The sequence below is a fragment of the Gadus chalcogrammus genome, chromosome 7 (assembly GCF_026213295.1).
Source record: "Gadus chalcogrammus isolate NIFS_2021 chromosome 7, NIFS_Gcha_1.0, whole genome shotgun sequence".
Classification (NCBI taxonomy): domain Eukaryota; kingdom Metazoa; phylum Chordata; class Actinopteri; order Gadiformes; family Gadidae; genus Gadus; species Gadus chalcogrammus.
This window is the reverse complement of record NC_079418.1, coordinates 21,548,998-21,573,271: the sequence shown is the minus strand read 5'-3', so window position 1 is coordinate 21,573,271 and position 24,274 is coordinate 21,548,998. Positions and strand designations below refer to the sequence as shown.

Below are 24,274 nucleotides of genomic sequence, written 5' to 3'. Positions count from 1 at the left end.
GTCCATTGCAAGCCTTATATGATGAATGGGAGTGGAAGGGTTAGAATCATGGTTAGATATTTATTGGTATTTGAAATGCCATCCCTGCAGGAGCAGCCGGAGGGGAAATCCTTCTACAGCTGTGGAATAAGTTGCATTGCATTCAATTTCTAGATTGTAGATATAGATTTGTATAAATTATGCATCTGTTCACATTCTGTTAGCAGCAGATTCTTGCCAAAAGAGAGAAATGTACCTCTCCTCAATGGGCTGATTTTAGTTTCCATTGGTTCATGCAGCCCTCCCCCTTTGACGTCGGACCACCAGCTAGCCAATGGCTGTCCTCCCATGTTCACTGAAGGCCCCCCCCCCCCCCTTCGCCACATTGCCAGGGGTCTTTCCCACAGTGGCTGAATTAGGTTGATGTGTGGCGGTGCCCAGCTCTGGCCCTGATGCTCGCTGGCATCTGTCCATCTGTTCACACACACATCTGTCTAACCCCTTTTTAATTAATTAATCTGTTTAGCTGGATTACAGTGGAGGTTGCCCCCTCTATCCCCAACCAACAGCCCATCTCTCATCTTTCATTTCGAACTAGGTCTAAATCCTGCTCCAGGGTTACCATGGTAGCAGCAGCTTAGCATACATTAGACACTTGCCCGACATTAAAATGAGAGACAGAGAGACAGAGGGCAAGAGAGAGAGAGTGATGTCTAAAAAGGAGGAATGCTGCAACATCATGGAAAAAGAGGGAGAGAGAGATGGAACTGACCCTCTGAAACGCAGCCACGCTCAGCCCCTTCCCTGGTCCATTTCATTAGATGATTTGCGGTGGCGTGGCCGGCGTGTTTTATTAAAGCGCTGGGTGATGCCCCCTGGTACTGGCGTTGGCCAGTACCAGGATGGTTGAGCCCAGATGACTCGAGGAGGGGGGGGGGGGGGGGGGGGGTCGACGCGACGCGGTCGGGGATGGCTGACAGAATGGGGACACAAGGAGACCTAGAAGTATTAATCCGTATTTGTCTGGAATCTGGACCCCTTGTACTGAGCACCGACAATCGGACCCCACATCTGGCAGTAGAGGGTCTGTCTGCAGCTCTGGCTGAGGCCGCTGACGTGTTGATCTAGTGTCTGGAAGTAGCTGAACTGTAACATGGTCCAACAAGTCTGTCAGTCCCTGGTGCTTACTTATGTACAGGCTGGGGTTTCGAAACCGAAGAGAGTGTATTTATGTTGGTCTTATTGGAATGACTAATTTCGTTATTAGCACTCCAGCAATCAAAAAAAAGAGACGCAACATTGTACTGAGCGCATTTTATTCCTGTGCACTATACCGTCATCTATTCCACTTAAAAGTCAATGTCCTCTCTATACTGGATATACTGGGTGGAGTGGATGAAAGCATGATGGAGCTCGACCCTGGGGAACCTCATGCTTGACTTGATGGGGTTATGAGAGATCATCATTAAATCAAAGCATCTGCCGGCCTACTTGGCTGCACCATGAACGTGAACTCCAGTAAGGATTGTACATGGGACAATCTATTGGCCACAGTCCTCATCAATAATTATTTTTGTTGTGATTACCAAATACTCTGATGTTTATTATGTATTCCTTTTGATACATTGGTGCTAAAATCTCAGGTTTTAAATTGTTGCTCAAGTGTTGCTTTTAATTAGCTAAATTTTGTTGGAGCTTTCTTGACTTCACGTATGCTGGAGTCATTAGTTCTATAGTGGATTCAGTGGAAATTATTCCAACCTTGTTTTGTTCATTTCACTATTAACTTTTTTGAACTCTACAACTCCCTGCTCAAGTTAACTCACTACTGCACCTCCACTTCTACGAGGTCCCCTTTATCATTCTGTTTCTTTTTCTTACCCTACAACCCAAGTTAAATAAAATGTCCTTTCTTATTCACCGCACTCAGTAAAACCGTTAATCATTGGTGGGCCGGACTTCTCAAGTAGGCATAGCTGCTGGTGCAATCACCAGCCATGAAGGATGAAGCCTCTTTGTTTCCAGAGTGTTTTTCACTGCCTCTTGGACACCGCATGTAAAGACCCAACCAAGAGGAGTCATTTGAAGAGAGGTGAACCAACCTGTCTACACTGCCATCCTGAAATGCAGTTCAGATCTCAAACCACCTGCTCCCAAATAAAACACTCCTAGTTGAATATGTATGCACTCCTAAATACGTTGGCACACTGCGTAGTGAAACCAAATAGCTGTCATGTGAATTAAATGGTTATAGGTTAGGGGGTTTGACTCCAGACCAAAGGGTATGCCTTAAGACGCCGTCACCAATAGTGATCCCCCTCTAGTCATCCCTGAGAAAGAGTCCTAAACCTGTACACCTGCTGTATCCGTCTCTTTGGAATGAGGCGTTTGCTTAATGACTGCAATTGTAAATAGTTCAAGCAAACTTTAAATTAAAGAAAACAATGTTTTGTCAAAGAGTAATGACATTTGTTTCCTTAGTTCAGAGGGAGTAGACTGGCGAAATGGTGTTTCTCTACAGGAAGGTTTCCAGGTAACTGCATCAAAGGACTTCACATGTGGGTGGATGGTCATGTTGTGTATATGCATTTCCTCCAATGTGGGGTGTATATATAGCCTGGTCCTGCTGATCGTGTCAATGTGGTTGATTCTTTGATCCTAGGTGAGCCCATCTTCAACAAAAAGTAACCGCTGTGCTTGGTTAGCAAGGAAATGTGAAACGATCGAATAAAAAGGTGGAGTGTTTGAGTACTTTGAACAAAGCTGCCTTTCGGAGTGCAGTCCAGACTATCAAACTGGAAGGATGTCTATCAAGATTGTTTTGCCTCAGATCTCGAATTCAGAAATTAACACAGGAATGCAAATCTAAATACTCTGCCAGAGATTTTCAGCTACCGTGTCTCATATAAGCAACATTAACGTATTTTTTTGGTCTTGTGCTTTCTTCCTCTTTCTTCGTTGTATTTATATATTTTTTGCTGCTAGCTTATCAATTTTAGCACCACGGTAGTAGTTGTTGGTGGAGCCTTGTCAGTCTCTACTCTTTCAAACCCTTGACTCTCCACGAAGACGGCTGCTAGACGCACAAACAGCAGCTGACAGAATCTGTAAATGCAGGACTTCAGCTGTTGAGATTCATGACTCCCTCTATGCGGCTCTTCTCCTTTCGGTATCCTAACATTTGTGCTTTGCCACGGACTGTGTGTTGCCTCAACCTCTACCCTCTTTTTGCTCTCACTGGAGAATACTGACTCAAGGTTTTTCTTTATCCCTTTCACCTCTTATAAAGGAAGCGCAGGAGAAGATTTCCACCGTCCTTGCCATGTCCACCTTGAGTCCCAGTCGTTTTCTTTGAAATTATAGAAACTATCATCAAGACATTCTTTTGTGTGCTTACTGCTTGACTAAGTTTAATGTAGAATCATTTTGTTTTTACCTTGTATGTGCACAGCAGGGCACTGCTAACTTGGTTAAAATCTGATAAAAGCAACATGATGGTGGTGTTGACAGAAAACAAATGGGCGTAAAATCATTTCGTTTTGAGTTTACACATGTGCCCAAAAGGTCATTGAATGAATTGGTGTAACCACATATTAGAGTAAGCAACAACTTCTATAGTCTTGTTTTCTGCTTCTTATATGATATTCGGTTGACGGTAAACTCACAATTAAATGGCTGGTTATTCATAACCAACCACACATTAGTGATTTAATTGTACTAATGAAATAGTAGTTCTCATTTTGTGCATACAAACCGACTGAAGCTTCAACAGGACTTTTGCTTTGCAGGGCATACGTTTTTTAGTGCCTCTTTCTGGTATATAGGTCTACATTTTCAGCACGGCTGAAGAGCTTTTGTGTTTTTGTGTCCGCTTCTAACAAACCCAGATGGGAATGCCCAAAATAAGCCAGTCCCGTCAGTTGAAAGAGATAAGAGAGATGAGCTGCCTCTCTTTTACCCCTTCCCTTTAAAATGTTTGGCGCAATTCCTGACAACTTTCTCTATACAAAAAAAAATCGTACTTTGCAAATAGGCCAACCGTAACAACACTAGTAGCAGTAGTACCTTTTGAAGACGCTTCATTAAAAATGGATAGGATATGCATATACTGTATCTATTGACTTAGCCCAAGCCACGTTGGAAATGCAAGAAGGCTTTGTTTTTGTAGGTGCAGTTTAATTGATTTGAGTCTCGCCAACGTACAATGCAGTCCTCAGCCCACTTGTTTGTTAACTTGCTGCATGTAATTGATAAACGACCAGTCTCTGCAGACTGTTAGATGGTAGGTGGGTGAGTGTGGCACAGTTGTTAGATGGTAGGAGGGTGATTGTGGCACATTTTTGGTCGTCCCAATTTCAACGCTCTCGAGCCATCACTGTACTTGCATCATTCATCAGAGGCCTTTTTGAATGATGCCATGCCATGCCATTCCCTGGCGTCCGTCATTAAATAAATGGAAGCACAAATGCATGCTATTGTGCCTGGACAGGTTTTTATCCTCTCTGGACACGTGTCTCCTGATAAAGTGAATTCATCTATATTATATTTTTAATTTGATGACTTTTATCTAACGTTAAAATTTCCTGTAAAGCATTACATAATATTACTTACAGATTCTTTCTTACTACATTATTTAGAGTACTTACTTAATAGAAGCCTTGCAAACCCGATCCCTAAATAATACAATTCAACCAAAATCATTGGCTATAGTTGCATCTTTGTTAGCAATCGATGTATTGTGCAAGCAGTCATCTTAGATACTGTTTATTATGGCATGATCAATTTATTTACATTGCATGAAAAGGATCAGTTAGTTATACAAATAAGGCACAATCACTGCACGGGTTGCTACACAGGTGATCGGCTGCCGAAGCTCTAACGATCCCCTTTCCCGTCAAATTGTTATGGGAAGGGCAGGCAACAACTTGCCAACTTGGTTGAACACAAATGCATCATATTAAAACTTGGCAATAGAGGAATCCTTGTTTTCCTTCCTATCTCTTTGTTCTGTTATTGATCGCTTATGTCCCTTGCAGTGTTGTCTGTTGAAAAGGGACCAATTTAAATGGTTTCCATCAGAATTCTCTGTCAGGGTCTTTGTCTGCTTTAACTGAACTGCCAGAAATCACGTTTGCTTTCGTATGGCACAAAATAGCATATCGTTATGTGCTAAATTTTATTTTTTAAATGAGAGTATTTAATAGTATGTAAGGATGTGGAACCATGTTTGCTTTCTGAACTCCCCAACAACCTATCCTTTTCAGGAGAGATGCAAAAGTTGATAAGGGTTTATTTGCTTGTCATCCCTGACTGAAGATGCAGCCCTATTTCCATAGTAAAGGAAATGTAAATTCTCTTTCACTGTTCCTTATCACTCAGTGCCTTCGAGGACAGGCGAGGGCTCTAGCTGGGCTAGGAAGCGTGGGAGAAAGATAAGGAAATAAGAGACACCTTAACTTTTTAGCTTGCAAAGCTAAATGGAGGAACTGCAGGTTTTCATCCAATAAAAACGGAAAGAGAAGTGATGGGGGGGGGGGAGGATTAGGCGAACGAGGGGGACAGGAACGGTTGGACGTTGTTGGCAGGGAGGTAGAGCTTGGAAGCTGAGCAAAGTCAATTTCTTTAGACAGATGATTCCCCTCTTCTGGTGGGCTAGCGCTCTCTTCTTTTCTGAAGGACTGTAAAGTGCACTCCCGTCGTCAAACACAGAGACCTCTCTCTGGCAGTCCTCAGCTCTGCTGCTGGGAGAGTGGCCGCCGCAGGTGCTTTCCCTGCGCCTCTTAACTCAAAGGATGCCGGGAAGCCCGGGAGTCTGTTTCGTCGCTGTCAGCCATGGCGTTGCTTTGTGGTGGTGGCAGTGACATCGGTGGTGGAATACGATGTCCAATCAAGGCCTTCTTTCAAACCGACTACCACTCGGAAAGCTATGCTCTGCTTTCCGGGGGTAATGCTCAGTGACCCGATAAACGGTGCGGATCGGGGGCACCACTAGGCCGCCAACGAGGACAGCCGAGACGACCGCCACCGCATTCCTGAGACTCTTACCATCCCCCCCTTCCCTCCGGTTCTTGCTGCCATCCACCATTATCATCATCATCATCATCATCATCATCCTCATCCTCATCCTCATTATCATTTGGGGCATACAAGTTTCCAAAACAGAAACGGCCATTACAATGCATGACAGAGGGATGCCTGAATTCCTTCTGCGTATTGTGGTGTAAACAGCCGGATACAAAGGAGTGAATCAGGTGCATGTCTAACACAGACGCCACTTTTTGAACGCTAGCAAGACATTTGTTGATATTAGTTATTGTTTTACTCTTTAATCATTTATCAGATGCTTTTATCCATGTTGTAGACGGGTGGAATGACAATGGAGGGGCTGGGATGGAACCCAGTAACTATGGCTGTGAGTGCTAGCGTGCTAATTTGTCCCTCCAACCGATAATTAGATAATTCAGTGCCTACTATGTGACCAACACTATGAATAGAAATGGTAAATGAATGGACAGCTTTTATGGAGCTGTAACTTTTGAGACCTGATGCTACTCAAAGTGCTTGACAATTATTGTGTTACATTCACCCCTTCAGACACACATTCACACACCGACGGCGGTGTAAACCATGCAAGGCAAAAGCCAGCTCATGGGGAGCAGTTAGGCTCAGGTGTCTTGCTCAGGGACATCTCAACACTTAGCTAGGAGTTGCCAGGGATGGAACCAGCAACAGCCCGCTCTATCTCCTGAGCTGCTGCCACCCTTGGGGGTAGAAACTGTGAACAAGACACCGTGGTCCATGGGTCTAACTGCTTCTCTGAGCTCTCATGTGCTCCCTCTCTAGTTTGACCATTTCCGTTTTTTTTCTTAAATCATGCCCACGTTAATGACTTCCTTGGTCCCAAACCTTTTGGAGTGGTTACAAGATTTATGAAGCACTGTGTTGACCTTTGATATCATCACTGACTATAATGATGTCCTCGGGGACTGAGACTGCTTCAGGTGTGTGTGTGTGTGTGTGTGTGTGTGTGTGTGTGTGTGTGTGTGTGTGTGTGTGTGTGTGTGTGTGTGTGTGTGTGTGTGTGTGTGTGTGTGTGTGTGTGTGTGTGTGTGTGTGTGTGTGTGTGTGTGTTATAGACATGCACGGATCGAGTACTTGGCCCGCGTGACCTGGCTTTAACCACGGCAGCAGGCGGTTGTGGATTAGCCAATTTTGGGTATTCGTAATATGTGGGTGATTTGCGGAAGGGATGTTAAAATCAGCTCTTTAATTTACTATTAAGAACTATTTCTTGTATGCAATCCAATTTTTTGCATTTGAGGTTGGGTATGCATTTCCTTCAATGCCATTATAGCCTGTCAGACAAAATCAATATGTTATTTTCTTCAGATTATCTTGTTATTTGTTGTACATTTGTTGTATTCTCATTTATTTAAGCATAAGATGAGTGTTTTATTAGAGTTTAGGTCTACGCCTATTATATATATTTTTTGCCGCTGGTCTGTTTTTTCTGTTCAATTTCATTTTCCGAGATAAAGAAAGCTTGTTATGTTATTGTCAAACATTTTGTTGTTTGGTTCATTAATCCAAATGGTTACAGTTACTAGGCTGCACTCACATGCATAGGGAAACGCATGGCATCGAGGTATGCAAATTCTTCTCTGACTAAATAACAGCTTGAAATTACAGGAGTCCACAAATCTCCTTCATTTGAAATGATTAAGAACAAAGCAATTGTAGTTTTCAGCAGCACACATAAGCTACGGCCTCAGCTTTCTCTGTGATCTCAGCTAATAATATAATAGCCTAATATTAGCCTAATAGGCATACATTTGACTAATTTCATGACTTTCCTTTCATCTTTTGTGAAAAAGCCTTTATTTAGTCTCGGGTGCATAACTTTCACCATAGTTTTAGCCTTAGAAAAATCCTAAAGTGCCATCAGGGTGGGAGAAGGGCATTTCACAATAGCGGATTTGGGACACGGACACGGGTGTAATTGTCCTATTCTTAGATATCGAAAGAAGTTTGAGTAGCAGTCGGGTACAGGTACAGCAATATGTGGATACCTTAACTGCGGAACCCTGGTGATGGTTATTATGGGTGTGCAGCTCTCCTTTATAGGACGAGCCGATACAGAACTAGATGCATGCGGTACGATACGACTCAGGGATGCAGATTTTTTATTGTCATGACATCCGCTAAATGTCAGCCGTGTGTCTTTATGAATATATGTATAAAACCTTGTTGGTTTCCTAAATGTTTCCATCAAGCAGGGCCCATGGGTAGCACACAGAGGGAGTTGTAGCAGTCTTAAACATGCGTTAAATGTATTTTCTTTTAAACTGAAGATTGGTGTCTGGTGGCCTTGGAAGATGAGATTCCTGTGTTTGCCAGTCTGCCTCATGATTTGCAAGTCTGTACAAGGAGGAAATATGTAGAGCCAAGTCATTAGGTTTTACAAATAGAGGTTTAACGAGTGCTGCATAAAATCCTTCTGTAGGTGTGTGTGCGTGGGAATGTGTTCAGAGAATTGTGGTTGTATGCAGATTATTCCTCAACCTCTCTCCAACCGTTCTTCTTATATCGGCATCTGGTGTGCCTTGGGTCCAATTATTCCCACACTGAGATGCTGCATTTGTATCCCTCCCGCTAGCTTGCTAACCATCTTGCTAGCCAGTGCAACCACCAGAGTGTGCCCCGCCTGAGGCCACTGGACCCCAGCCTGTACCCCCCCCTCCACAACCCCCCGGTGGCTGCAGGCCATTCTCCTCCTCCCTCCACCACCGCAAGTTCATTTGAATTCATGTCACATCCTACCGCCCCACCCGACCTGGTGGTGCCCTCATTTTCCATCTCCCCCCCAACCCACTCTCACATACAGTATAGTAGACTAGACCATGTAGGAGGGTCTACATGGTCTATATTGTACCCGTTGTTCCCATCCACCCTGCCCCCCCATGTCCTACAGCAACATGGCCTCATCCCAGCTAGACCCTGCGGGCTCTCGGCCATCTTCACACTACATTCGGCACAGCCTTTGTGCTAGCACAGTGTAAACAACAAAGCAATACAAAAGTCCATTCAAAGTATTCATGCGTCTCTACACCTGCCTTGTGTTGCTGCGGGCTTCTCCATTGTCTACTGTATTCTAACCAACAGACCATTTGCTCTGAACTTTTCCAGCCCTCTCCTTTCACATACACACACATAACCATCGTCTCTGTATCTCGGTATGATGACGGCAGTATTTCCTGCCATTTACAAACTAGGGTCAATTTCTAGCATTAAGCTTGCTATACCAATGCTTAGTTCTTGCACTGCTGTAAGCAGGGCAAATACTGTTCTCTTGCATGCTTCTTATAATTCCCTTTCCACCACTTTTCGCTGGCTCCTCGCACAAACATTATCATAGAATGGCAATTTTTATTTTATCATATGATAGTTACTGCAGTGGAATAATGTGCTATGATATATTTTTTTGAGCAAGTGTGCATATAGATGAGAAAATTAAAGTTACCATAATTACTAATTCCATGTTTGTACGATTGGGTCAGTCATAGCATTGAAACCTAAACATTTATAAACTGCATCTTCTCCCACAATGTTTGCACAAATTCCCCATATTATACATTAAAATGTTTAACCTTAATCGCTGATTGTTCAAATCTAAACACACAAATGCATACACAAACAAGTGTAATATATGTGTACCATACATATGTTTGGCTGTATATACCCGGAACTCGCAGGCACCATCCGAGAACTCCCTAACTACTGCCCAAAACACCCTAGTAACAACCAAAAACACCCTAGTAACTGCCTAGAACACCATAGCAACTACCCAGAGGTCCCTAGCAACCACCCAGGACACACTAGCAACAACGTTAGAACCACATGTAGTTTTACGTTCATATATCACAACCATACATACTACACAGACCTTAAAATATGTTCACATGTGTGTGTGCATACATATGTACACAAACATAGGTATAGATATGTAAAGCCACAGACATAGGTACGTACCCATACAAAATACCCATACCAATACATACATTCACAAAAAGAATGTACATATTAGTATACACGTACACATACATGATTGTACGTACATATAAATAAAAATGCATATCTTTACGTATACACGGCACACGCACAAAAAACCCATGACGGGAAGCCTACAGAAATTGCAGGTTTTTGAGTTGGAGTTTATTGTCATGACATCCGCTAAATGTCAGGCGTGTGTCTTTATGAACTGTGTGTGTGTGTGTGTGTATCCCCAGGGGCCTGAGGCCCGGCCGGAACTTTGAGGACGAGGACCTAGACGTCGTGTCTGAACTGGCCTACATTCACCCCCGAGACCGGCCCGACTGGGAGGAGACCATTAGTGCCATGGTGAGACACACACATGCGCGCGCACACACACACACACACACACACACACACACACACACACACACACACACACACACACACACACACACACACACACACACACACACACACACACACACACACACACACTATAACAAGCAAAGGGGGACGTTCAGATAGCCGTATACTACATGCACATAGACAAATACACGGGTAGGCCCATAGTTGACCTGCACAATGCATACTCCCACACATCATGCTCCCACTATCATACATAGCACATACTAGTAATAGCAATTATACCAACATACACACACAGACATGCACATAGACATACACACATGCAGTACAATACAGATACAGACTCAGTCAGTCCTTCAATTCATTCCAGGTCGCTAGACACAGTGGCAGTGACATATTGAAGTCCCAAAGAACTTACATTTAGGCTTACTCAGTTATCCTTTGGTTGTTGTTTTCTTTTTCTAACTCCTCTCATGGATTAGCTGTGAGCAGCAACATCTCCATTCAAAATTGTCTTACCGGCACTTGCTGGCACAACACCCTTATCATGAAAGCAGATGGAGACTTTTAATGTGGTACAAGTGGAGAGCTCAAAGCCCTCCGACACATAGACATTAACCTACCCCAGTACTTATTCGGTCCGTACCGTGTGCGCGTCGCCTCTCCGCATTGCACTCCATCCACATCATTCATCCTTTTACTCTCCTTTCAGCACTCTCCTCTCTCACCCTTTCTCTCCTCTAGCCCTCTCCCCTGTCTTTCCCTTTGTAAGTCTCTCTTGTTTATCCGTCCCTTTCTCTCTTGTTTATCTCCGTCTCGCTTTTCTTTCCCCCGGAACACTTTGTGGGGACATCGACAGTGGCAGAGGAAATGAGGCCGTTGTTATGGCAACGCTTTGAGCCACCCCTGGCCGCTTCCCGTATCGCAAGTGTTTTTATCGTTGCGTTTTGATTGGAAAGCGGCTAGGGCAAATGTTGATGAACAACAACAAACGCTACATGCTCATGAATATTAATCGGGGGGGAGGAGGGACTAACGGAAACCATACTGCTATGTCTGTGTTTGTTATTTATATTTCCTGCTGCAAGCGGCAGGCAAATCCGGACTGGGATGGGGAGAGGAAGCTTAGGAAGGTCGGTGTTAGCTCTCGTCGTGGCAGCAGGGCCATGGATTCTGCCTTTTTTTTTATTTATTTCCCAGAGGCAAGTTTGATGGCAGCGTCTGAAACACACAGTACTTCAGGAGAGATGCGTGGACTAGAATTTAATCAGATTTAAATCTAGATGGCCTATTCATGTAGTTAATTGCTTTGGGTATTAATGGGCAGTCTGATGTTTGGCAGCTTGATTCAAATGACGTTTCTTTACATGACATAATCTGCCAAACCTAGCTATATGTATCCAATCTGGTAAAGCACTTCTCATACTTTTATACAATATATTTGTGTCTTTCGCACAAACCTGAGATGACATTCAATTGTAAAAAGATGTGCTAGCTCAAACTAAATGTCCCCAGCAAGAATATGAATAGATTTTCTGAAACCATCCCTCCAGGTAATACTAGCTCTGTACATTATACTTTCCTTACTGACTTTCACACTGGCAGATATGCAGCTGCTCCCCATTGCACTGTACACCAAAGAGGAGTCTGGGACAACAAAATAACTTACTCATTCTGTGTCTCTCTCTCTGTGTCTGTCTGTCTGTCTGTCTGTCTGTCTCTCTCTCTCTCTCTCTCTCTCTCTCTCTCTCTCTCTCTGTCTCTGTCTCTGTCTCTGTCTCTGTCTCTGTCTGTGTGTCTCTCTGTCTGTCTGTGTGTCTCTCTGTCTTTCTGTGTGTCTCTCTGTCTCTGTGTGTCTCTCGGTCTGTCTGTCTATGTCTCTCTCTATCTGTCTCCTACTGTCTTTGAATTTAGCTGCCTTCCATTAAGCAACAGGTAGGGGTTGGCCTGGCCATCTTGCTCAAGGTTGTCTCCGATTTGCTGCAGACATTGCAGATTGACCACTGTACCGTTCAGCTGGGAATCGAAACGCTATCTCCTACGCTATTCTGCCATTGTTTCTCCCGATAGGCTGCGATCTGGCATGTTCTGCCTCGGGGGTGTGACAAGTGACCCTGGGAGTTTGGAAACGTTAAAAGCTACTGTGCTGTCCCCGGGCTCAGCTGACTGCAGCGTCAGCATGTTTTCCTGACAAAGTTTGACCTCATCTGCATACCATCCTATTAACTGACGTTGATGCAAGACTTGTCCTCTCTTGCTTGGTGTACTTGGTTTCGTTCTGGGACGACGTCGGTTGTATCTGAGCAGCAAACCCAAACACTAGCCCGAGTGGAATGTTTCACAATCAAGTCTTACATCATCTGGGTAATAGTCAGTTTCACTTTTTATTAAGTGTATTTGTTTATTTAATTATAAGAACAAATAAGATACAAGTCTTCAAAAGAATAAAATCTGTAAATTACCGTTATTGTTGCTAAACACATTTTACGATTACAATAAAAGCTATAAATTACAGGTTAAATGCTCACTTCACAGAGGGGCAACCTGCACACTGACATCATCTTATCCTCTTTCAAATCAAGACATCAGTGATTGAGTCTGTGTGTCTGCTACTAAACAGCCATAACAGTGTGACCAACAGCCCATGCATGGAACAACTGGACAGTGCACTGACATTTACTAATCAGCCCCGGTAACAGACTCAGTGGGGTCTGTGTCACAGATGAATTGCGAGCTTGTCCAAACTGTGGCACACACTGTAAGGCTCCAAAGACTGCTGCCTCCCATTACAAACTATTTGAATAAAGCCATAGCAACTGGCCAGCAAATAAGAACATTCTGTCTCTGTGAGGGGACCGGGTACGGTCAATAATTGTAGTGACCCGTGTTCATTTGAATGAACCTTGCTCTCCCGGCCTGCCTACACACGCATGGCTTTCTGTAGCTCCCAGAAAACATGGCATGCCCCTTAGCATCTCCGGTTTGTAGCATGTTCCCTAATAGCCATGCAAAATCCATTCGGCATCCACAAAGTGCTCTGAGAACTTAAACAGCATGCAAAGCATATAAAGTTTTTCTAGGCCTGCAGTACCAGGGTTTTTCCACCAGGCCATGATGGCAGCAAACACCTCTGTTGAAATTACACCAGAGGGAAAGACCCCAACTCAGTACAGTCATCTCTAGTGATCAGATGGTCCAACCTATTCTACTTGCATCTGACCTGCGGCAATCGGGGCTGTCAGCTGATACCAGCCATACGATTTTGTAAACATGTGCGCTAAAAATAACAACAAGCAGTTAACAGAGGATGTGTAGCATTTTTCTTACCTTTTTAATACTTGTTGGCCAGACTGAGGGTTAGATATTGACATTAATCTGAGCGTGTGTGTGTGTGTGTGTTTGTGTCTTAGGCCCGCAGTGCAGAGATCCCCGAGCTGCGCACAGAGCCCCTCATGCGCTCGTGCAGCAGCAGCACAGCCAGCATGAAGGTCAAGAATGTCAAGAAGTGAGTGCCGCACCACTCTCCCTTTCCCCGCCCAGCAGGGGGGGCACATTCCCGGACGCGCACACACACACACACGCTCGCATGCACATGCACATGCACGGGTACCAAAAGCGCTCGCGCTCAGATTTGGGCGCACACACACACACATTCCCGTACACACATGGAAATTCAGACACGCACGCACACATACGCATATACACACACACTTACGCACACACACACACAGACAAAAAAAACAGCACAGACAAAAACACACACACACACACAGACACACAGACACACACACACACACACACACACACACACACACACACACACACACACACACACACACACACACACACACACATACAGACAAAAACACATGCTTGCAAAAAAACACACTCATACTCATACTCAGCCACAGTCAGACACAGAATGTCATCTACTTAACCATGGCTGGCTACACATACACATGCGTGCATGTATAATATTGTGCAATATTGTGCATGGCACTGTCACACCCACACAGAGGCAGTCACACATAGAAAATCATCTATGCACTCAGAAACGCAAAAACAAGACACACTCTTTGATACACACAAACACACATCCACAGACTAAGTTCACATAGACACATAGACAGTGAAGGCTTAGGACGCACCCACACACACAAATATACACCTGCCACCGTCCATCTGCCTCAACTCTCTCATGTGTCCCCTTTCCCAGCCTGCTGTCTGTGTCTCGCTTCCCAGCCGCTTACTCACTGTTTATCGCCTGTGTTTGATCCCCTCCGTTCCCCTCACTTCCTCTGTCTATCTCTGTTCCCCCCCGACTCGCTTCCACCCCCCCTCCCCCACTCACCCCTCCTGTCATGAAACATTTCCTCTAGTGCACCGTCCTGACCTGTGTGTGTGTGTGTGTGTTTTTGTGTGTGCGTGTGTGCGTCTTTCAGACTTTCTTTCACCAAGGGACACTTCCCCAAGCTGGCCGAGTGCGCTCATTTTCACTACGAGAACGTGGACTTTGGCACAATCCAGGTAAGCAGACGCCGTCCTGACCCCACCACCCCTCAACCAACCCTCAAACCACCCACCCCTGGCTTAGCTCAGCGCTTAAGGTGGTTTTTATACAACTCTTTGTAGAATTGGTACACCTTGCCGTTTTTCCCCTTTCTGAGTGGGAAACATGTCAGCAGTAAACAAGGGAGACAGAGTCTGTTCGAGTTGCCTTTCCACAACCGTGACTCACTCCAACCCATCGTCTTTATTACATTTGACCCAATGCATCCACAGCCAGTGGCTGCTTTGGCTGTTCTTCTCTATTGTCCTATTTTTAGTGTTGAACCCAGACAGGCAGCCATGAAAGATGCCATAGGCTTGTTAAGGTTGGAACAATGATTAAAACGCGGGTGGAGGTGGAGCATGGTGTAATTACAATGAAATTGATGTCTCTTGTAGTCTACTGCTGGGATATACACTTTCCCTGTTGGCTCAGTCGATTCTTTACCTTTGACTCGCAGAAAACGCTTGAACACTGTAAACCGGTCCGTGGTTAAACTTCAGTTAATGGGGTATACATGCTGGGCTTTGCGCTGAATATTTTGAACCCTGTTTGTAAGATCAATCACTGAAAAGTCCTGAAAACATCATGTTGGGGTCCACTCTTGTCTTCAAACTGATGACTGCCGCAGCTTTCTCTAGAAGTTGCATTCTTGTAATTCCCTGAAGGCACCAATAGGGGTCAGTGTTCAGCTGACATTTTCGTTGCACACAGCCATAGGGTACCGCGTTGAGATTTAAAGAATGGTATGATTGAAGAATCATAAAAGCAAACATATGAAATTAAGATTGTTTCCTAAATCTAAAAGATAATACATTTTCTGTCCTGACACGGCAAGACTTTATTATTAGTGAACTATTTACTTTTTAGTAATCTCTCCCCTCGACTTTTTGTGGCGTTAACGTTGCGTGCCAAAGGACTTGATCCCAGTTACTTGCCGTCTAAGCCGTGCTCTGTATTGCCTTTCATGTTTACTTCTCTCTGTTTTATGTAGGGCCGCAGAGTGGTGTTAAACCACTCAGCTGCCCCAACAACGCAGTGGTTTAACACGGCCCTGTGTGTCCATATAGATGTCCATAAACACACACACACAGACTGTTTTGTTTACTGACATTTATTTTTCTACAAAGTCAATTAACCTATTTCCTGTAAAAAATTAAATAAAAAAAAGGAGGTCATCTTTGTTTAACAAGCCAGCACCTTGTTGTTTAGGCGCCCGTTTGAGTCTGACTCAGAGATAAAATAAGTCAACGTCCATGCCGCTTCCTAGTGGAGTACAACATGTTGACTTACATTAAGCTCATCTCCTGGAGCTAGGCCGTCTGACTCAGCCGGTACTGTGCTAACTGAATATATTTTCATTATATTTTGACATATTGGTGCTCCATTTTAACATCTCTGCCATCATTTGGGCCTTGCCAAACATCAGTGCATTTTTATTGTATTTATTGACAGCGGGTTTAAGTGTCTCAGGGTTAATTCAGAACACCTGTCATTAAGTTAACTCTATATTACGTGTGTCTTTAGGTTTATGGCCTGTAAAGGGTTACAAATCATGACTGCACCCAACCCTTACAAAGTGGACAGTCATCCAAAAGTTGGATGACTGAATTTCTGTGAATTCTGTTGTGTCAAGCTGCTTCCTTTGTGCTGACCATAATAAAACGCGATATCCGCAATAGTCAGATGGATTCCCTGTCTCTGTAGATTCACAAGGATGCACAGGGAATATTTGGTGGATTAGGGTGGTTCTAGTCTATATTATGCACTACATTACGTGACAGCGGAAAGACTTTTAAACCAACTATTTTTGGCAGTGTTGAATTTGTCTCTGGTGATGCTGTTTCATTTGTAACAATTGTCTTTTTCATGACGGGCACATATAGTATACCCCTTGGTCAGTTAATTTGAAGGATCAGTTCACCCGAAAATTACTGTATTTTGCCCTGCTTAGGGAGATGATAATATCTAACAATTCAGTTGAGTAACTGACTGGCTAGTGACGATAGCCATGCAGTTGCTCAAGTCAAAGGAATAAAAAGACAGTTGAAAAACAAAAAGGTGACAGCTTTTTTGAGAAACGATGACACAATAATCCACAGACCTTGCTGTGAATTTCTGATCAAACTTATTTATTTTTTTGGGGGGGGGGGGGGTGCAGTTTATTGAAAGAAAAAGTCTCCCGACAACTAGGCTGACAGCCAGTGCTTATCATAGCCTAGAGCCTGTCAGCAAATTGTCAAGACATTTGAGTATCCTCTGAAATCCCGCAGTGGATTTTCCTTGCCACGCAAGTATGAGTATTTCATAAGAACCCAGGGGGGGCTGCATTGTGCTCACTGGCTTGCACAAAGGAATCGCTGAGCATTCTGTTGACAGCATCCAATGAGGTGGGCTTGTTTGTTGTATGGATACTGGGAAACAAAGTGCAACAGTAAAAAAGTTGTTATTGATTTATTTGTTTGCCATATACAGACGAACTACAATAGATACAACTTAATAGAGTGATACAACTATATAAAGAGAGATACAACTGTCGAGAGAGATATACAGAGAGACATACAACTATACATTAGCGGATTTACCAAAACAAACCCAGTTGTCGGCTGAATAAAACAACCCTGCTGCTTGGTCCAACTCTAGCAGCATAGAGCTATATTTAGTCAAAGGTTTTTAGTTAAAGGTTGTTATTTATGATGCCTGAATACCCTCTGGTAACACCTTGCCCTTCCTTTTGGTCTTGACGTGGGCATGTGCGATATGAACACTTAATATGGACACCGATACAGTTGGTGTGCCAACATGGAGACTCAGCCTTCCCATTGGGAATGCCACCTACCTTCTTATAGATAATTGTATGCCCCGTGTGACTCATGTGATATCCACTCGTAGACCTATGGCTCCCATGGAGGATATAACGTAACCTATAGCATAATCATATGTAACCGCATATAACTGAAGGTTAAGTGTTCCTTCATTTCTCAAGAAAGTAATGGTTGCCAAAGGCCTCCAACTGACTCCAATTTGGCCTGCTCCCTGTGACGACTCCTAAGCCATGTTATAAACCTAATCGACCTAATGGCTGCTATGCTTTCCAAAAAATTGCCGTAATGATTGCAGCACTTATTAATCAAGTTTATTTTCAATTTGGAGTTTCCCCCACCCCCCCGTCACTCACCACCAGAGCTTCATTTGTTTCTGAGAGCAGGGGGTCCTTTGGGTTTTTTGAGCCACTTTGATATAAATCAGACACGCGTCAGTGATAGTCAAGTTATTAAGACATATTTTTGAATCACTTTAGGGGTCAACCATAGTCTGTCCCCACCTCCCATATTCCACCGCAGTAGATGAGAATAAGGAATGATAGTAAATATCTGAGGAAGTGTGTGTGTGTGTGTGTGTGTGTGTGTGTGTGTGTGTGTGTGTGTGTGTGTGTGTGTGTGTGTGTGTGTGTGTGTGTGTGTGTGTGTGTGTGTGTGTGTGTGTGTGTGTGTGTGTGAATATTTGTGTGAAAGTTTGTGTGCTATAACTTCGTCCATAGTAATTACCACAACTGGGAGTTCAACAGCTGTTAGCCAGCCCCCCACCCTCCTTAATTGACAGAAGGTCACCCGGGTCAGAATGGGGCTGTCTTTTGTGAGTGTGTGTGAGAGAGAGAGAGAGAGTGTCGGTCTAAGAGTGCGGCCATGCTTGTGATAAAGATTGACGTCCCTCTATGGCCATGTATCGGGGGGGCCTGTGTAACTAGAGACGCGTAGACAGGGCCGGCACACACGCACGCTCCCTATAATGGGAAGAAGGAGTATGATGGGAACCTGGTCGGCTCTCCCCTCCTACACTCCTGTCAGCCATTCATGGTGACCTCCACCTATCGAGCCATCTATCCCTCCATCCCTCTATCCTTCCCATTCATCCATCTTTGCCTCATGGCGGCTCAACCTTGGCTCCTCCCCCCACCAGATGAGCAGGATGACTCAATATGCTCAGATCCCTTCCCTCGTCCACTCTCTCGCTCCACCCCTCTCTCGCTCTTACACACACACACACACACACACACACACACACACACACACACACACACACACACACACACACACACACACACACACACACACACACACACACACACACACACACACACACACACACACACACACACACACACACGTAGGGAGACGTATTGCCTCCCCCGTCAGGACCCAATCCATCAATAGCAGCAGTGCCGGTTTTCAGCTTAATAGTCAGCACGTTGTGGGCTAGCTTGTTCCTTCTAACGCGCTAGCTAACAAACTGCCGCAGCATGGGGAGAATGTTGAGGAATGCAGGCGTTTGTTTCAAACCATCAGTTTAGTGTTGCCTCCTAGAGCGTTACACCCCATGTATGATGGTGAAATGATGTGATTATGATAACAGGGCTTGAAGCCCACAAACCACAAATGTCGAGTGGAATATTGACAGCTGAATTGACAACCTGCGTTGTGTTCCTCACATGTGATCACTCAACCCCCCCAACCGACGATTTTGTAACCGATAGTCGTCCTTTGTCAATGCAAACAAAGGGTTTTCCATCATATTGTGTGTGTGTGTGGGTGGGTGTGCACGTACACCCACACACACACAGACACACACAGACTGCATGCCTCATTTTCAGAGGATACATGGCCAATGTAAAAGGGTTCTCCCGTACACTCAAAGTCAAGCTCTCTAATTGACCTTTCCATGTGTTAGGTGATTATTTATTTAGAGCTCCCATTGAGCCCCGAACAGCACATGAGAACACACATTCACACACACCATCGCGTTCACCTCCAGCCGTCAAAACACGATCTCCCATGTACACAGTTTAATGAAAAATAATAATACACTGTCGAAAGACATTTTGCTGGAGAAGAGGGCACATGCTGCACTGTTTACAGCTGATTTAACTTGCCAACACTGTAGAGGGTTGTTTTATTTTCCTAAGGTGCGTGCGGGACCGTTTAACTGCAAGGCTGAGGTTTTTTTTTGTCTGTTGATAAATGCAATAAGTTATGAAACCTCTTCGAAGGCTGTGTTTACCCCCGCCTGGCCCCCCTATGAAATGTAATGCAATAGAAAAGGAGGTGCAATGCGCTTCAAAAATACGTCTTCTCATTCCATTCACACTGTGTCATATCCTGCGTTGTCGGGAGACTGCTGTCATCTCGTCAATTCCTATTATTTTAACCAGTTGTTTTTTTCTCGCAACCCGCCACACTTTGTGCTGCTTTAATATTGATCTGAGGAACTGCAGCGACTTGAGCCGTGAGAATACGGTTAATACAATAATCCGAAAACGCATATTGACTTTCCTCTATTTATTTTAGTTTTTGTCGGCTGTTAATCACAGCGTGCGCCGTGTGCAACGGTGGTGGTTGTTCATGGAGCATGTCTCGAGGTGCAGGGGAACCTGCGGGGGTGGTGGGTGTGTAGGGAGAGGCTTATAGTAGAGTAAACAAATCTCTCTTATAAGGGGATTTTAGGTGATCTCAAACCCCCTGTCCCCCAGTCCCCCTGTCCCCTCCAAGTTGTAATCTCATCCACTTACTCCAATCCTTCTAGGTGTCTAAATCCGATGGCAAACCTCAATCCCCTTTGCAAGATACGTCTCTCTGGGCTTCGGTAATGAGTGCAGGTGTGCGGTAACCCCCCCCCCCCCCCCCCCCCTCCCTTCCTTCCCAAGATAGCTCTCAAGTGCAGCATTAAACCCCTGCAGGCATCCTTGCACTTGAACTCCCCCTCCTTCTCCCCGATACATTGTGCACTGATAACAAAATTACCACAGCGTCAAAACAATGTAAAAGAGTCCCACCCCTGCTGCAGTATATTACTTATTCTTGTTCTGCAGTCTATATTCTGCACATTTTGCAACACAGCGTGTTGGTTTATTCACCTTGAATAAGCCGAGGACTGGAGGAACAGGGTTTCTAGAATTTAGAGGTGAAGTTGAAGCTAAATGTTTACAGAAATGGTCCAATTATCAAATTGCATAGCAACTTCTCATGGGGAAAATAAAGCAACCTTTTAATTTGTATTACCCGGTACTATTAAAGACACATTTTTGCCTTACTTGCTAACCTTGTATCGTAAACAGTATGCATTCGTGGTATGGCAGATTCTGAAGCAGAAAGGTAACATAAATGTGTCTTTCCATTTTGAATGCGCTGTCCGATGAGAGCGTGACGCCCTATATGCCATCAAAATAAATCACCACTAGCGTCAAGTGCAAAAAGCTGAATGAACTGGGTCAGTGGTGGATTATCATCGGACACTAATAGCTAGAACACGTAGTAGAGTATGATGGGAGTATTCTTGTCCACTAGCTGGGTTATGCCATTGCATCCACCCCTGTATTGGACTGGCAAGCTAATGGAGAGATATGGATCACTAGTGCTAGTGGACCACCCATTTAATTCGTAACCCAGGCAAGGTTTTGTATGAAATGTTGTGTCTAATTAGTACATTCCATTGGCTTTCTGCAATTGTTGTGTTGCTCTATTTGGTTGTCTGTTTTTTTTTTCCATCGTGAAAAAGTTGTAAACATTGCTGAGCTGCATGCTTTCTGATTTGGGAATCTGTAAATACAATTATGACGCATATGCTGGACCAACAGATGGCTGGAAGAATGTCAAGGGTTTGTATTGAGTTTTACAGACGGCTTGCCTTCTATTGGTATGTAGTTAGTTCCTCTCTCTCTCATTACGCTCTCCGTGGTCGAGACACGCTCATGGCCACGTCTCCTGTTCTTCAGGGGGAAAACTCTGTGACCGGGGCGTCCACTCTGGGCCTTAACCCCTCTCGCTGTCTCCTGGCTCTGATAAGTCCTCTTCTATAAAGCTGGCAGCCATTTGAATTTCCATTCCGCACGCCGGTCACAGGCCCTTTTTTTAAATCGATCTCATATGTTGATGGCACATATGATGTCATTGCTACCACTGATGCAAGTTGAAATTGTTCTCGGCTATTCCTCTTTGACGAACAATCAGAGCACAAGAAGGTTTTTCTGGACCTGTCTGGTTTGGGTTCAGATGCAGAGGACTCTTCCCGTTGCTGTTATGGTACAACAGCAGCCAGCACAAGTTATAGTTATTATGTACCAGTAGCCACCACCAGATATAGTTATTGTGGACCAGTAGCCACCACAAGTTATAGTTATTATGGACCAGTAGCCACCACAAGTTATAGTTATTGTGGACCAGTAGTCACCACAAGTTATAGTTATAGTGGACCAGTAGCCAGCACTAGACTGCTATGTTGGACCAGTAGCCAGAACCATACTGTTATGTTGGACCAGTAGCCAGAAAGACTGTTATGTTGGACCAGTAGCCAGAACCAGACTGTTATGTTGGACCAGTAGCCAGAACCAGACTGTTACGTTGGACCAGTAGCCACCACAAGTTATAGTTATTGTGGACCAGTAGTCACCACAAGTTATAGTTATTGTGGACCAGTAGCCACCACCAGAATAGTTATAGTGGACCAGTAGCCACCAGCAGACTGTTATAGTGGACCAGTAGCCAGCACCAGATTGTTATAGTAGACCAGTAACTAGAACCAGTCTGTTATGTTGGACTAGTAGCCAGTACCAGACTGTTATGTTGGACCAATAGCCAGAACCAGACTGTTATAGTGGACCAGTAGCCAGCACCAGACTGCTATGTTGGACCAGTAACTAGAATCAGTCTGTTATGTTGGACCAGTAGCCAGCACCAGACTGTTATGTTGGACCAATAGCCAGAACCAGACTTTTATAGTGGACCAGTAGCCAGCACCAGACTGCTATGTTGGACCAATAGCCAGAACCAGACTGTTATAGTGGACCAGTAGCCAGAACCAGACTGTTATGGTGGACCAGTAGCCAGGACCAGGCATGTTTTCTGTTTGGTTGGTTACGGTTTTCATCACTGATTCCCCGTCTTGTGCTTTGCCAGAGATGAAGGGTTATTTTGTACGCAAAACACAGATGGAGTGAGGGAGAACCTTGGCTCACAGTAGGTATTTTTGAGGTATATCAACATGCTTTTTTTCCGATGCCACATCATTGAGCTGTGTTGTGTGCTCCGGCAGTAATTGCTGATGCTACATCATGAATCTTAAGTGCATTTTACAGCCCTTTGTCATGGATACCGTCACAGTCTGAATAACCATGACAAGCTAACACCTCTCAACACAGAACCCCAAGGAACCCAGTCTTTATTACATACATCGTACAAACTCAGTTCTAGAATGTGTACCAAGTAGAAAAGGTTGTTGCAGTAACTAAAAAATAAGGGGAAAATGCCCCCCAAAAAAAGAGGCCAAATATAGGGAACCTCCTGCTCACTGTGGTCTAAAATGATATCTTTAGTACCACTTTACAAGGCTGAGTTCTATGTCCCAAAAAGGGCACCCATCTACTGTCAGCACAGGTCCTGTCTTTGAAATGCCAACATGCTAGCGGACAGGAGAGAAAGAGAGAGCGGCACACAAAAGCAAGAGAGAGGGAAGGAAAATGGCACGTGCAAGAAATGCTGTCCTGCAAGTGCATCCACTCGTTTTCCCTTCCTTTCATTTCCTGCCCTCCCCCCTCTCTCCTCTGTTTCTCTGAGCTCCCTCTCCTTCTCCCCTTCTCCCCATCACCGCTCTTTGTCCTGGGGAATGCACCAACCAGAGAAAGAGAGAGAGAGAGAGGAGGGCGGGGGGGGGGGGGGGGGGGTGATAGGGGGTGTGAGCCAGCATGTCAGGGAGGGGAGAGAAAGAAAAAGGGAGTGAGAGACCGAGAGGGAGAATAGTGTGTGTGGCAGGGACGGTGAAGGAAGGAAAAAAAAAAAACAGCCCAGCCGGCGAGGAGGTGGAAGGGGGGAGCAAGGAGCAACAAAAGAGGAACTGGGCTCTTTACTTTCAGCACCGCTTCTCCTCTTTTCCCTCTTTGTTTCTCTCACGGCTAAGCCAACTAGGATCTTTCTTTCTTCCTTTTTTTTTTTTTTTATTCTTCCTCCTATTTCAAAGTTATTTTGGCTGCCGGAGACCAAAAGCCCCGAAACAGGGACAGGATCAGAGGAGAGAAGGAGAAGGAGAGAAAGAAGGAAGGAATGCAGTGTCACGTCTGTGCGACAGAGGAGGGGGGCAGGGCGACGTGGAGGGGATGAAAGCCGCCCTGCCGAGGAACGCGTCCCGTACCGCTGTCGCCACCGCTGGCTTTATCCACCCTCACACTATCAGCCCCCGCCCCTGCTGCCACTGCCGCTGCTGCTGATGTCGTTGGCTTGCAGATCTCTTTGAATCCGCCACAGAGAAAAGCACACACACACACACACACTCACACAGAGAAATACACACACACATGCACCC

The 24,274-nt window shown here is 44.7% G+C and overlaps 1 protein-coding gene across 1 annotated transcript in view; it reads left to right on the top strand.

Annotated features, from left to right (window-relative positions):
* arhgap32b (Rho GTPase activating protein 32b) overlaps positions 1 to 24,274 on the top strand; it is a 78,712-nt gene that overhangs the window by 15,097 nt on the left and 39,341 nt on the right. Inside the window, exons 3-5 of the mRNA XM_056594837.1 lie at positions 10,266 to 10,377; positions 13,788 to 13,882; positions 14,820 to 14,904. Of these exons, the coding sequence (XP_056450812.1) occupies positions 10,266 to 10,377; positions 13,788 to 13,882; positions 14,820 to 14,904 (292 nt within the window). The remainder of the gene's footprint in view (positions 1 to 10,265; positions 10,378 to 13,787; positions 13,883 to 14,819; positions 14,905 to 24,274) is intronic.